Source organism: Antechinus flavipes, chromosome 1, assembly GCF_016432865.1.
Source record: "Antechinus flavipes isolate AdamAnt ecotype Samford, QLD, Australia chromosome 1, AdamAnt_v2, whole genome shotgun sequence".
Classification (NCBI taxonomy): domain Eukaryota; kingdom Metazoa; phylum Chordata; class Mammalia; order Dasyuromorphia; family Dasyuridae; genus Antechinus; species Antechinus flavipes.
The window spans coordinates 206,348,491-206,362,381 of NC_067398.1; the positions used below are offsets into that span (position 1 = coordinate 206,348,491).

Consider the following 13,891-nt stretch of genomic DNA (forward strand, 5'->3'; position numbering starts at 1 on the left):
TATGTATATATATACATATACATATATACATATATGCATATATATATATATATATATATATATATATATATATATATATATATATATAGTAAATAATTGTACATTTTCTAAACCACCAGACTATAAGCTCCTTGATTCTTCGTATCTCTACTGCTTATCACAGTGCCTAAGACATAGTGAGTATTTAAGGCTAGATGACAATTAAGATAAAGAATTTTTTCTTAGCTGAAATTTGATACTCTCTAATTTCTAGGTTTTCATGACATTATTCTGTAGCCAGTTCTTTTCCTACCCATCACACCTCTCCATCTCAAGTCTTTTTTGCTCTATCTTTATTCAATAGTATTACTTCTATTATTTTGCCAAAGTTCTTCAGGAGTGAGCCAAAAAAGAATTTTAGTCGAGTACTACCTGTAATGCTTTACAATTTAGTACTTCTTAATCCTCCAACACAGCAAATTTCAGTTTACTTTTATATTGTAGTAATTCTAGAAACTTTAAATCGGGATAGTTTCTACATGAATTATTCAGATATCTTTATATTTATCCTAGTAGTTAAATTAGAATTAATGAGATTTGTACATAACACACACACACACACACACACACACACACGCACATACACACACACTTTAAAAATATCCCTTACAGAGGATGGAGCTTATTTACAGTGTCATCATCTTGTGTTCTTTGAAGATCTGATCGGATTTTCTTAACTAGAGGAGTACAATAGCCTTTGGCAATCTCCAGTTTTTCAACTTTAGATATGCCATATTCCTGAAGAGAAAGATAACAGTATTAGAAATATGAGGTTTCAAACATCAGTAGGAAAATACTGATGACAAAAAATATATATTACAAGGAAGATTTAATTGTTAATGGATAGGTATAAGACCATTCCTAATTTAAATTTATGTACCTATAAATATTGTTTAAATTATTTAGTATAATTTCCATTTAACAAAATATAAATAATATTTATGCATAAACATTGACTTTAAAGAATATTAAAAGTATCATGCAACTTGACAGCATTTTTTAAATTGATCTATGGGAACTAGGAGAAATAAAATGGTGAATCAACGATGATGATCCATGCATCTTCATTTAAATGTTCAATTTGTTTCATTTCATATTACTCTTTCTATAAGTACCTGCTTCCTAAATTTAAATGCAAATCTAAGCATTGTTTCTTTAAACAAAGTCAGATAAGTAAGATAAATAATTGAAAACTGCATGGAAAATTTTTTCAAAACCTTCTTAACATAAACATAATTAATTCTGCCATTTGTTTATTCAAATTTTGAAAAATGTCTCCAACCTACGCATTTTAATTTTAAAAAATTTTAAATTCTTGTACTTAAGAAGATCAAAGCAGTATAGAGATTAGAAGGTAAAATAACGTTCAAAAAGATCAATACTGTCAGGATTATTTGAGAAGACAAAATTAATAGAAAGCATATTGATAGGAAAGGCAGCATATGAGTTAAGCATGGAAGAAAGCTAGGGATTCTAAGAGGCAATCAGTAGCAAGGGGGAAGGGTAAATCAGGCCCAGCTTGGACACAAGCAGATAGGAAACAAAATACCAAATTCAAGAAGCAGCATACAGGACAATCTGATCAGACTGTAGGATTATGTGAAGTGATGTAATATAAATCTTGTAAGATACATTGGAGCCAGGCCATAAAAGGCTTTAAAGTCAAAGAAATGATATTTTATCTTGGAGACAGAAAGAATCACTGAAACTTCTTGAGCAGGGAAACCATTTATGTTTTAGTAAGACTATCTTGATAGTTGAGTGAAAGAAGGATAGAAGAAAAAGAAAAGCTGAAGGCATAATTAGGAGACTATTTCAATAGCTTAGGCATGAGAACCTGAACCAGAATTATGGCCATATGAATGGAAAGAAGAGACTCCACTATCCATTTAGTGAATGAAAAGATAAAAATATCATGAGCCAATTATCCTAGTGTTATTTTTGTCCATCTTATCATCTTGTTTTGTTGTGAAGATAAAATTAACAAAATTTAGCAACTGATCTGATGAGGAGTTGAGAAAGAAAATTGGAGATTGATGAAGGTAATTAAAGAAGGGCTGCCTAGAAAATTGGTGGTACTTCTGGCAAGGAGGGGGTGCTTAAAGAAATAACCTCAAATTCTATTTTGAACAAGGTGAAGTCAAATAAATAGTTTGCTCAAATCATACTGGGGCTTTGTAAAGTACCTTAGGGTAGGTAAATAGAAATGGGAATCATCTGAATAGATGCAATAATTGAACCAATGGCATTTTTTCAAATCTAATTTTTTTTTTGCCTTCTCTCCACCACTTGATAACAGAGGTGGTGGTGGGTTTTTTTGTGTGCTTCTTTGCTGAAGAGGACCATTATATCAGGAAGGTGATGCCATGAGTAAGTAAACTGGATTTAAGTGAGAGAGGGCTATGCAAGGTTACCTAACAACTTTCCCCTTCAGAGTCATCTAGGCCCAATGTAAGATATAGAGCAAGATGAGTGGAAAACCCTTTTCTGAACACTCTTTCATATGGTTTTGTGATACTGCCCTCTTTCTGTTTAGTTCTACTAATGACTTCGTGTTCTCCTTTATGAAATATTCATTTGTGTAGATCCTCCACAGCTCTATCCTAGGTATCTCTTCTCTCTGTAATCTTTCTTTTGTGGATCTCATTAGTTGCCATTGATGTGATCTAATGATGTGAGATTTAGTACCAAAAGTTGGGATTTGGTCATGTGAAGAATTCACAATGCCCATTTTCTCTGGCAAAAGGTAGATTTATTTAGGGGAATAGATCACAGATAAAATGAAGGGATACAATTAGACACTGGGAATGGTTAATATGAAATAGAGTTGGGAGAGCATATGAAAGACATGTTTGTTAGTGAAATTAACATTAACTCCTTAAAGAGGAACTTAGCCCATGTCATTCTTTTATTAATGGCTAAAACTCCATTCTGGAAGTTAGCTTATTCTTTGTCTCTTGATTTGGAGAAGGTCTAAGATGATAAAATGCTTTTGAGGCACTTGCAATATTGGCCAAAACCCCAATATATATTTTTGGATTCAACCCCTACTCCCCAACATTTGGTAGCCTATATATCTCAGAACTTCAATATATGTTTTTGCACCACAGTTAACATTATTGCCATCCTTCAGGAACAGTGGTTCTATTTTCTGTCCCCTTTCACAATTTTCCTTTTGAGACCCAAAAGATTAAGGGAGAGTATGTTTAGACAAAAAAGCAGGCCAAAAGAGGAAAAGCAACAGATGACTTTGAGTGGGAAAAGATACAAAGACTTGAAACAAAGAAAGTTATCACCAAGTAAATAATAGCCAAAAACAGCTTTCATTTGCATTACAGATTTGCAGGAATCAAAGGCAAACAAAGGTGGAAAATACATTCTCCTTTTTGACTCTCTAAAATGTAAAGTTTAGGTTTCCTAGGAAAATGTGCAAGACCATAATTTGTAAAGTTAACTTAGAATTTGAAACAAAAATATGTAATCAGGTAAGAGAGTACAGACATAATAAAATTATTCCATCTGTCCCAAAACATCAGAGTGTAGATAAATGAATAATTTGATGGAATACTCAAAATTAATTCAAAAAAAATTTTAAAAATTTAATAAGAATGTTATCAAGGAATGGACCAATGTGTATCTGTGTACTGGTATAGTCACACTGCTAATATTAAAACAAGATGATAAAAAGTAAATTTTAACAAGGAAGCGCAAAAAAATTAAAATTACTGCTCCATGACTCCAGTTACATGAGTTACAAGAACACACACATATATCTGAATTCTTCTTTAATAAGAATCTTCTATTACTGTGCTGTGAGAAATAGCAAGAAGAATGGATTCAGAAAAACATGGGGAAACCTAGGCAAACCCAAAAGAACAATTAAACAATGACTACAACACTGTAAAAGAGAAACACTTTGAAAGATGTAAAAATGCAAAATAACCAACTATAATTCTAAAAAGCACTGATGAAGCATGATATTCTCTTTCTGATAAAATCGTCATGGACACGAAAATAGATAGATACCCATCGACTGGGAAATGGCTGAATAAGTTGTGGTGTATGAAGATAATGGAAGATTGTTGTTCTATTAAAAAAAAAAAAAAAGGCTGATTTTAAAAAGACCTGGAAAGATTTCCATGAATTCATGCCGAATGAAATAAACAGAATCAGGAAAACATTGTACATAGCAATAGCAAGACTGTGTTATAATCAATTGTGACAGACTTGGTTCTTCTCAGCGGTTCAATGAACCAAGGCAATCCCAATAAACTTTGGAAGAAAAATGCCATTTGCACTCAGAGAAATTTTGAAACTGAATATAAATCTATACATGTTTATGTTCACTTTTTTTCTTGTTTTTTTGTTCCTGTGGTTTTTCCTTTTGTTCTGAGTTTTCTCTCCCAACAAGATTCACAAGGAAATATGTAAATTTTAAAAAATTTACATATATAACAAAAAAAGTTTATTTTTACATGTAACTGGGGAAAAAAAATATATATATATTTTAAAGATTCCTCTGTTTAACAAAATAAGCACTGGGCACATAGTAGAAACTTGACTAATTGAGTGCTGTAGTATAGCGCTCATTAGTCACTATGCTTACTAATATATTACTTCTCTTTTAAAAATAACATTTTTTTTACTTATTTATGCTATTTATATAACAAAACAAAAACATTTAGAATTAAAGTAAAAGCTGTCACATATTTATTATTTTTAAGGTATAGCTAAAATCGTATAGTATCTTCATCATTTTAACAATTATGATACTGAACATAGAAACATTTAATTAAACTGAAAAAACCTACCTAATAAAATGCCACCTATTTAGCAATCATTGTAAAAAAGTGATTGTTATATTTTAGTACTTACCTGAGGAATAACAATATCTGCTAATGCCTTTGAAAGCCTATACAAATCCATTGTATTTTCTAATTTTAAGGAGCCATTATGCTGTACATCATATTTTATACAATCATATATGTCAGGAATTTTACTGATGTCATATTTGCCGTTCTTTGTTTTAAAGTCCTTTTCCAACTTGGACCATCGACGTAGCATTAGTTCTAATGTTTCACTATGATAAAGTTGAATGTCTAAAACAAGGAAATAAATGATCAAACAATATTTCAATAATCCAAAGTTTTAAAACTTTAGCTGAATTAATGTACATTTTAGTGATTTAAAAATCAAGTCTACAAATCTAAGAAATTAGGAAATTACTACCATTAGGAATTTTTTAAATGAAATATAATTCTTAAATGTGTCAAACATTTCACCACAATTTGTTTGTGAACTGTTTACATATATTATCTTTAGTGAAGCAAAATCTCATTATTTTCATCATATTCATTTAATCAAACAAGGGAGACAAATACAGACAGTCAAAAGGGACTTCAGAGATCATTCAGCTAACCATACATTAGGCAGTACAGTAGATAAAATATTAAAGCTGGAGTCTGTCAGACAAGGTCAAATTCGGCTCTGATTACTTAGAAGCTACATAATTCAGCATTTATTTAAAACATATACAATGTAGAAAAAGAAAAAAAAAGAAAGAAAAATTGTCATGTGCACAGCAAAACATAAAAGAGGATTCAAAATATATAACAATAAATTTCCATTTTAGGAAAATGTATACAAGAACACACACAACATAATAATAGAACACATTCTGTCCATCTTTTCTTAGCTTCATTGTATGTTTTCTTTTGTTCTCTGCTGTGTTAAGTCTATTATACATATGCCACATTTTTACTCTATTCTTTTTTTTCCCCTTCTCCTCCATCCCCAAGCAGGCTACAGTTAAGCACACACATATACACACACAGAGACACAGACATAGATATCTATCATCATATAGAGATACATTCATTTACATCTATGTAAGGCTACATTACACTTATATGTCGTGTTTCTCAGAAGATGAATAATACCATTCTTATGTCCAAGTCTTTCCATACGTTTTAAAATTCACCAACTCAACATTTCCCACACTGTAGCAATATTCAAACTTATACTATTTAGACTAAAACAATATTAATATGGCTGATATATTATGTAGATTTCTCTCTTTTGGTTGAATTTTTAAAGTTAGACTTTGTCTGAGATCAATGATTACTACTCCAAATTGTTTTTTTCTAATAAATGCTACTCCTGATCATTATTACTATGTTTGTATATCTTGTTTTGTATTCCTGCTAATTCCAATTTTTTCCTACCCACTAGCTTGCCTTGCTATTACTTAACCTCATCCATCACCCAGGATCTTTCCCTTATCCTCTCCACTCACCCTTCCTACCCTCCATCTTTTATAACTAATCTACATATCTTATTTCAGTCCTGTTAATCTACACATCCTTCTAAATCTTATCTTATTCCCTTCTTCTCTTATTTCTTCATAAATTTGGGAGCTTCAGACCGATATATGTGTATGTGTGTGTATATATTATTCCCCGTTTAACCCATTTCTGATGTCTAGAATTTCAGAATTACCAGCCCTCTTAGCCTAATTTTTCTACATCAGTTCTTGCTTTCTTTCCTCATTCTTGTAACATAATTATTGTTTAGTTTTTCCAAAACAACTTTGCTTTTTAGAATCAAATCTCTACCCCAATCTTTTTTTCTGAAATACCCAATTACGAATGACAATCTTAGACATACAGTTTACACTTCCATGTATAAAATATAAACAGGTGACTTCATGATTTCCTTGAAATTAGTCTTTGACATAACACCTTATATTTCTCTTGGATATTTTATGTCAAATTTTCTATTAAGTTCAGGTTTTTCCTGGAAGAAAATCCTGAAAGTCTGGCAATTCATTAAATATCCTCTCTTTCTTTTTTTTTTTTCATTCAGGATTAGATTTAATTTTGCTGTATAGTATTTTCAGCTGCAACCCTAGTAATTTTGATCTTTGATATATATCATTCCAAAATCTGTGGTCTTTTTTTTTTTTATAGCCACTGACAGGTCTTGTTTGATTCTAACTGTGGCTCCAGTGTATTTGAATTTTGCTGTTGTTTGTAAAAATTTCCTCTTTGATCTGGGGGTTTAAAAATTTAGCAATGATATTCCTATAGATTTCTAATGACTGGGGGATTTTTTCTATTTCTATTTTCCCTTCCCGATCTAATCTTTCATAACAATTTTCTTTAATTATTTCTTTTATGATAGTAATATGATTTATTTTTGGTCATAGGCATTCAAGTAGTTCAATTACTCTTATTTTTTCTTCTTGATCTGTTGTTTTCTTATTAGAGGTCTCATTCTCTTCTATTTTTTCATTCTTTATATTTTATTATTTATTGTTCTTTTATAACTTTACTGACTTCCCCTTGCCCAGTTCTAATTTTCAAAAAGTCATTTTCTCCTTTAAGATTCAAGATTTCCTTTTCTAGTTTGCTGATCTATCTTTTCATAATCTTATTTAAAAAAAAAAAATCCTCAATTTCTCTCATTTGACTTTTAAGGTTTTTTTGTTTTGTTTTGTTTTGTTTTCAGTTCTTCTATGAATTCTTTTGGGGCAGGTATCATTTACCATTATTCTTTGGTGTAGGAGAGGCTTTTTTTTTTTTTTTAACTTTAGCATCTATCTCAGAAGATTCCCTATTCCCACAGAAACTTTCTATAGCAGGATTTCTTCTCCTTTGACTGCCTCCTCCTTTTTCTCGTTTTAAATATGAGCTTGTTAGTGTAATCACCTCTACTCCTGGGTTGCAGGATTGGTGCCTCTGGTCTCTGCTCCTTCTACAGTTCTCTCCTCTGGCCTAGCACCTGAAACCAAATACTCTGCCCTCCTGACAAGAGTTTCTCCTCTACCACTTCTGCATTCACCAAGTGCCAGTTTCTTCTTGTCCAGAGCCATGTCTCAGCAGCACAGCTGGGCCTGGCATTACTTATCAGCAGAGGTTCTCTCAATCTTCCCCACTTTGCTGACCCTCCACATTATCTGGGAAGTAAAACTTAATGTGGCTGAAGCTGAAAGTTCTCAACTCAGCTAATCCCAGGTTTACTACTTGCTGTTTCATCGGAGCTAGCCAGGAGGTGTTTACACTTCACATTGGCCAAACTTCCATCTTGGTATCTTTCCTTGAATGTTCTCTGGTTATCCCAGGAGAACCACTGTTCTGCTGCAACTTTATTTTTAACTACTCTAAGTCCACCCTGAGGATCAGTTCTTTGTCTTGTTTGTGAAGGAAATTTGGAGAGCCTGGAATTTTCTGATCTACTTCTCCCTCTTCTCGAATCCTCCTAATCTCTGACTGTTTTTCATGAAAAAATTAAGGACCAGAGAGAGCACACAAATTATAAATACAGGTCACAATTAAAAATGCTTTTATATAGTTATAATATGCTGTTCTTTCCTAATATTATTTATGATAAAACTAACAAATGAAATTATTTGCCCATGGACAAAAAATTAGGTGATGGAGCTATGATGGGACTAGCAGCCAAATTTTCTAGTTTTCAGTCAGGTGTTCTTAAAAAAAAAAAAAAAAAAAAATCAAACTCAGTTTGGCTGTATTTCTTGTTACATAAATTTTATGATATAATGTAATTTGTTTTAGAAGGATTGCGAATGTGTAAATTATTAAAGTTAAGTATGTCTGTTGCATTGAATTAAAATAGGCATATAAAAGTTATATGATAGATACATGTTTTAAGTCCAAAGACAAATACAGACATTTTGAAACACATCTTTTACCTGATGACTTGGGATCTTCCATTCTTTGTCTGATTTGAGAAGTCAAACTTTGAATCAAAGAGTAAACTTTATCACAAGTCTTCACAGGATTTTTAATTAATTGCATTGATTTGATAACAGAAATGCTCCCAGATGGATTAAGCTGTAGAAAGACATTGTTTTTATAGTTAGTCATATCTTTTAGAAAGCATCTTTTCCAGTTACCCATTCTTGAATCCTCCCAGTTTATAATAATCTTGATCAATGGAATGCACTAAAATGGGGGGAAAGGAAAAGGAAAAGAAACACATGACAATGTCTCACCTTGTCATAGTCTTCAGGAGTAAAATCTCTATCTTTCTGAAGTATTTCATGAAGTCTTGCTTTCACACGATGCTGGCAACTACTTAGGGAATCACTATCACTATCCAAAAGTCCATTCATATTTGCACTTTTTACCATCTGGACAAGAATGGGGGTAAGCTCACCTTCTAAAGCCAAAAGTCCCTAAACATAGTAAATCAAACAACAGACATAAAAATAATTAATATACAAAAGAATAGAAAGAGCAATAATATTTAACTTCATCTTCTAAATTATTTCTGTGAAATAAAAACGAAATACTTCATAGAGGAGAAGATTCGGTTATTAGCAAAATTCATCACCACCTAAGTTTTCTGGTTTAAAGTTTTGAATATTGACAATTCTAAGATGTTCACATGAATATTCATTTAAAATATGTATATATGTATCAGGTCAAAGATCTTTAAAATATTGAGTTTTAGGCAAGAAATAATTTTTTTGAAAAAAAATTCATGATACCTTTGCAAAAGCTGCTGCAGTCATTTGGACTCGTCCCTCATCAGAAGCATAAATTTTGAGGTCATGTCGGTATGTACTATGTAATCTAAGTAAACCACAACCAGGAAACCCTGCATAGTCACCTAAAAACAGATTTCAATCATTTCAGTTTCATTTTTCCTAATAATTTTTGTAGTTTTGTAAACATAATTTTAACCACTATTAATGAATTTAAAGAAAAGATAATAAATAGTCTTTAAAAGAAAAGATCATGAAAATACTTTGATAACTACCTTGTCCTCCAGGATACATACACCTGAAAGCTCTTCCAAGTTCTTCTGCTTGGACCCTTCCTGCAGGAGTTAATTCTCCTCCCCATTTCAGAACCAAAAGTAAAGATGGCTCTTCTCTTCGACTGTCTTAAAAATACCAAGAAATATATATATGTATATATGCATATTTTTTTTTAAATTGAATTCAAATTGTTTTCTTAGCCAAACTCCTTCATGGATACACAGATTCTAAGGTCTATTATCTACCTATTGTTCTGTAAAGGAATTCTTCCTGGAGAGGGCAGGACCTTTCTACAATAAATGATGTGATATTCTAGCAACAAATTATTTGTAAAGTTCTAAGATGGTAGATTAAGAAAAAAGTCTGAAGTGAACCTAATGAAACAAGAAAATACATATGATATACCCCCCAATCCTACATTCTGGATTAGTTAACACATACAAAATTTCAATTCTCATAATGAAATGACCTTTTTAAAATTGAGTAAAAAAATACTACATTTCAAAGTTACAAGGACCTTGTAATATTATATACCTATTCCTATAATGCTGACATTACTCAAAACATTTTTTGTATGTGTTCTTGAAGTTTATAAGCCATTAAAGAAAACAGGTGTTTTTTTTAAAGTACATTTCATTTTTTGACCAAAAGGAGTTATTATACTTGCTTACTAACCTCTTATGTATAGACATGGCAGCATCTGATCTTTAGGTATTTCTGCAAATCAAATGTCCCCAAAACAAAGAGCTTTCAGCAATAAAGACAATCTCCCTTTTACATAGAATTTTGGAATTTAAAACATGTTGTTTTTACAAATAATCCTATGAAAAAGATAGAATGTGCCTAACATCTGGAATAATGGAAATTCTTTCAGACTATAATTTATTGCTTCCAAGGAGAACATTCTTTTGAGTTTCTAAGTTTTAGCAATATGCAGAAATATCTGTTGCAATAAGTCATGCATATGTTCCTAGTCACATCAATCTGTTCTTTTTGACATTTCATCTTGTGTATTCCATTTTCTCATTTCTCTGTTAAAATAAGTGACGTAATATCTTTTTTGGGGGGAAAAGAAGTAGAGTTTCTATAGTTTTTGATAGAATTAAAGGGAGCTGGGGGTGAAAGTCATGGTATACAACCAACCAGAAATGTCAGAGAACCTTTAGTTCATAAAATGACTAAGAGTGGCAAAAAGGCAATCTACTTTGTGTGTGTGTGCATTCATCTTTAGGATAGCATCCTTTTAGTTACTAATGCTGAAGTCATTCACAAGACTTTCCTACGGTAAGCAATGTTGACTTATTTTGTATAAATATTTAGATCCTCCACATATAAAATTTTACTTATGTACATATAATGTATATGTTTATGTATATATGTAAATACAACTATATACAATCTATGTACATACATACACATACACAACTGTACAAGTTTTTAAAGGGTAACTAGGGTTTTCAAGGCCTATGATTTTACTGATGATCAGGTATGGAAACACTATCCTCTTATGAAGTTAGAGAACTTCCCTATTACTTGTAGTTCTTAGAGCAGTGTCTAGAGCACTATTAAATTAAGAAACTTGCCTGTGGTCATAGAGTTAGTATGCATCAGAGGCAGGACTTGAACCTAGGTGTTCCTAATTCCATAGCTAGTGTGTTAGCCACTCTGATGATCTGCCTCGAGACAAAAATGCTATATATCAATAATATCATACCTTCTTCCTCACTAGATGTTTTTGGACAACCATGAGGGAGATATGTCAACTGGACCTTACGATTTATTCCAGAAAAATGACCATACCTGAAAAATGAAAAGAGCATAGTTAGATATAGCTGTTGGAAAGCCTAAAATACATATATACAACTTTGATATACCTCAATGAACTGACAAAATTGCTAGGACGTACTTAACCCTACCACTGTCCTCTCTCGAAGCAGATAAACAAAAAAATTATGAAACCAGTTTGCTTAAAGCCACTACAAATTTGTGTTCACCAAATGAATCCTCTCAGCTACAAGACAATTCTTGTAGTAATATTACTGAATATATCACATTCTCTGTATACTTATTAGATAAAAGGTCTTTGAAAAAAGATTTATACATTTCATTCTTTGTGTTCCCATCATGCTGAAAGAGATTTTGCATGTGATAGCCATTTTAAAAAATGTTTGTTGGATAAGAGAGTAAAAAAGAAACTATGAAGCTGTACTTCTGTTACAGTTAAATATTGTCACATTCTGTGACAATAAAGGCTGAATATACTGCTAAGATACTACGTACTTACTTAAACAAAACCCTAAAGGTCACATTAGATGAAATAAAGATCAAAAAGCTGAATGTGATTTATAGTGATTTTTATCTTACAACAGCACAAAAAGTGAACCAGAAATCTGAATGTAATAACCAAGTGGGTTCTGATCAGCAAAACCAGAAAAGGCTAACTTCCCAGCATGATCAGAAAGCAGCCTTGAAATGATAAGGAGTAGCAGTGAACTATGAACAGCACTCAGATTAGGCCACCTCAAGACCAAAGATTTGGAGGTCATTAATATTCTGTCTTGAGACACCAGAGAAGGTGCTAAAGAATCAGTACTTTAAAGCTCTAAGATTGAAAAGGGCTGATACCTGGGAGGTGGAGTAATTTCAGGAATCTAAGGGAGTCAGTCCCAAATAAGGCAGGGTTATTTTATTAACCCACCTGAAAACATAAAAAGGAGATGAACCTGCCCCTGGCACAAAATTCTGATTCAAGATTTTAGATCTAGCTGGAGAGATGACTAAAGCAAAGTAAACACCAACCAGAATGAAAATTATAGAATATCAGAGATTCCCCAAAATAGATGGAAAATAACTCCATAACAATTACAAGGAGAGACTCAAAGGGAAAAAAAATGTATTTTCCACAAGGACTATAATGAATTTGTAGATGAAAGAAAAAATGAAATGAAATGATGTTATGTCATCAAAAAGCATACCAAAATGAAGATTTAATGAATGATTTTATGCTTTAATTTATTCAGCATTTGAATTAAGAAAAGTCTTCCTGTTAACTGTATTGGATTGATCAAGATAAAGCGGTTTTCAACTCAGGAAAATAATGGTGTAATGTAAAGAATTTGGAGTCAAAGGATTTGAGTTTGAATCTAGGCTCTGTCACTTACTACCATTACAACCTTAAACAAATAACTTCTTTCTGGACCTCAGTTTCTTTTTCAGTACAGTGATGTGTTTTGATTAGCTGACTTTTCAAAGTCCTTCCAGCTCTGTGCACATCCTTTGATCCAGCAGTGTTTCTACTGGGATTATATCCCAAAAAGAGTCTAAAGAAGGGAAAAGGACCTGTATGTGCAAGAATGTTTGTGGCAGCCCTCTTTGTAGTGGGCCAAAAACTGGACATTGAATGGATGCCCATCAATTGGAGAATGGCTGAATAAATTATGGTATATGAATGCTATGGAATATCATTGTTCTGTAACAAATGACCAACAGGAAGATTTCAGAAAGGCCTGGAGAGATTTACATGCACTAATGCTGAGTGAAATGGGCAGAACTAGGAAATCATTATACACAACAACAAGACTATAAGATGATCAATTCTAATGGGCATGGCTCTCTTCAACAATGAGATGATTCAAATCAGTTCCACTTGTGCAGTGACGAAGAGAGACATCAACACCCAGAGAGAACCATGGGAACAGCGTATGGAACACAACATAGCATTCTCACTCTCTCTGTTATTATTTGCTTGCATTTTGTTTTCTTTATCAGTTTTTCTTTTTCTTCCTTCTTGATCTGATTTTTCTTGTCCAACAAGATAACTGTATAAATATGTATACATATATTGGATCTAACATGTATTTCAACATATGTAACATGTATTGGACTACTTGCCAGCTAGGGGAGGGGTGGTAGTAAGGAAGGGAAAATTTGGAACAAAAGGTTATGCAAGGGTCAATGTTGGAAAAATTATCTATGCATACGCTTTGTAAATAAAAAGCTTTAATATGCAAAAAAAAAAAAAAAGGGCCCCTCTAGCTCTATATCTTAGAGTCAGTGAATTTAATA

General features: G+C 32.1%; 1 protein-coding gene across 14 annotated transcripts in view; it reads right to left on the reverse strand.

The window, feature by feature from the left end:
- The window catches only part of PPIP5K2 (diphosphoinositol pentakisphosphate kinase 2), a 102,987-nt gene that overhangs the window by 37,432 nt on the left and 51,664 nt on the right, over positions 1-13,891 (reverse strand). For all 14 annotated transcript variants that reach the window (XM_051995114.1, XM_051995095.1, XM_051995059.1 and 11 more), the window contains exons 14-20: positions 11,541-11,626; positions 9,826-9,951; positions 9,554-9,675; positions 9,056-9,238; positions 8,753-8,894; positions 4,915-5,138; positions 650-777 (exon numbers count right to left, since the gene is read on the reverse strand). In XM_051995114.1, coding sequence (XP_051851074.1) covers positions 650-777; positions 4,915-5,138; positions 8,753-8,894; positions 9,056-9,238; positions 9,554-9,675; positions 9,826-9,951; positions 11,541-11,626 — 1,011 coding nt within the window. The remainder of the gene's footprint in view (positions 1-649; positions 778-4,914; positions 5,139-8,752; positions 8,895-9,055; positions 9,239-9,553; positions 9,676-9,825; positions 9,952-11,540; positions 11,627-13,891) is intronic.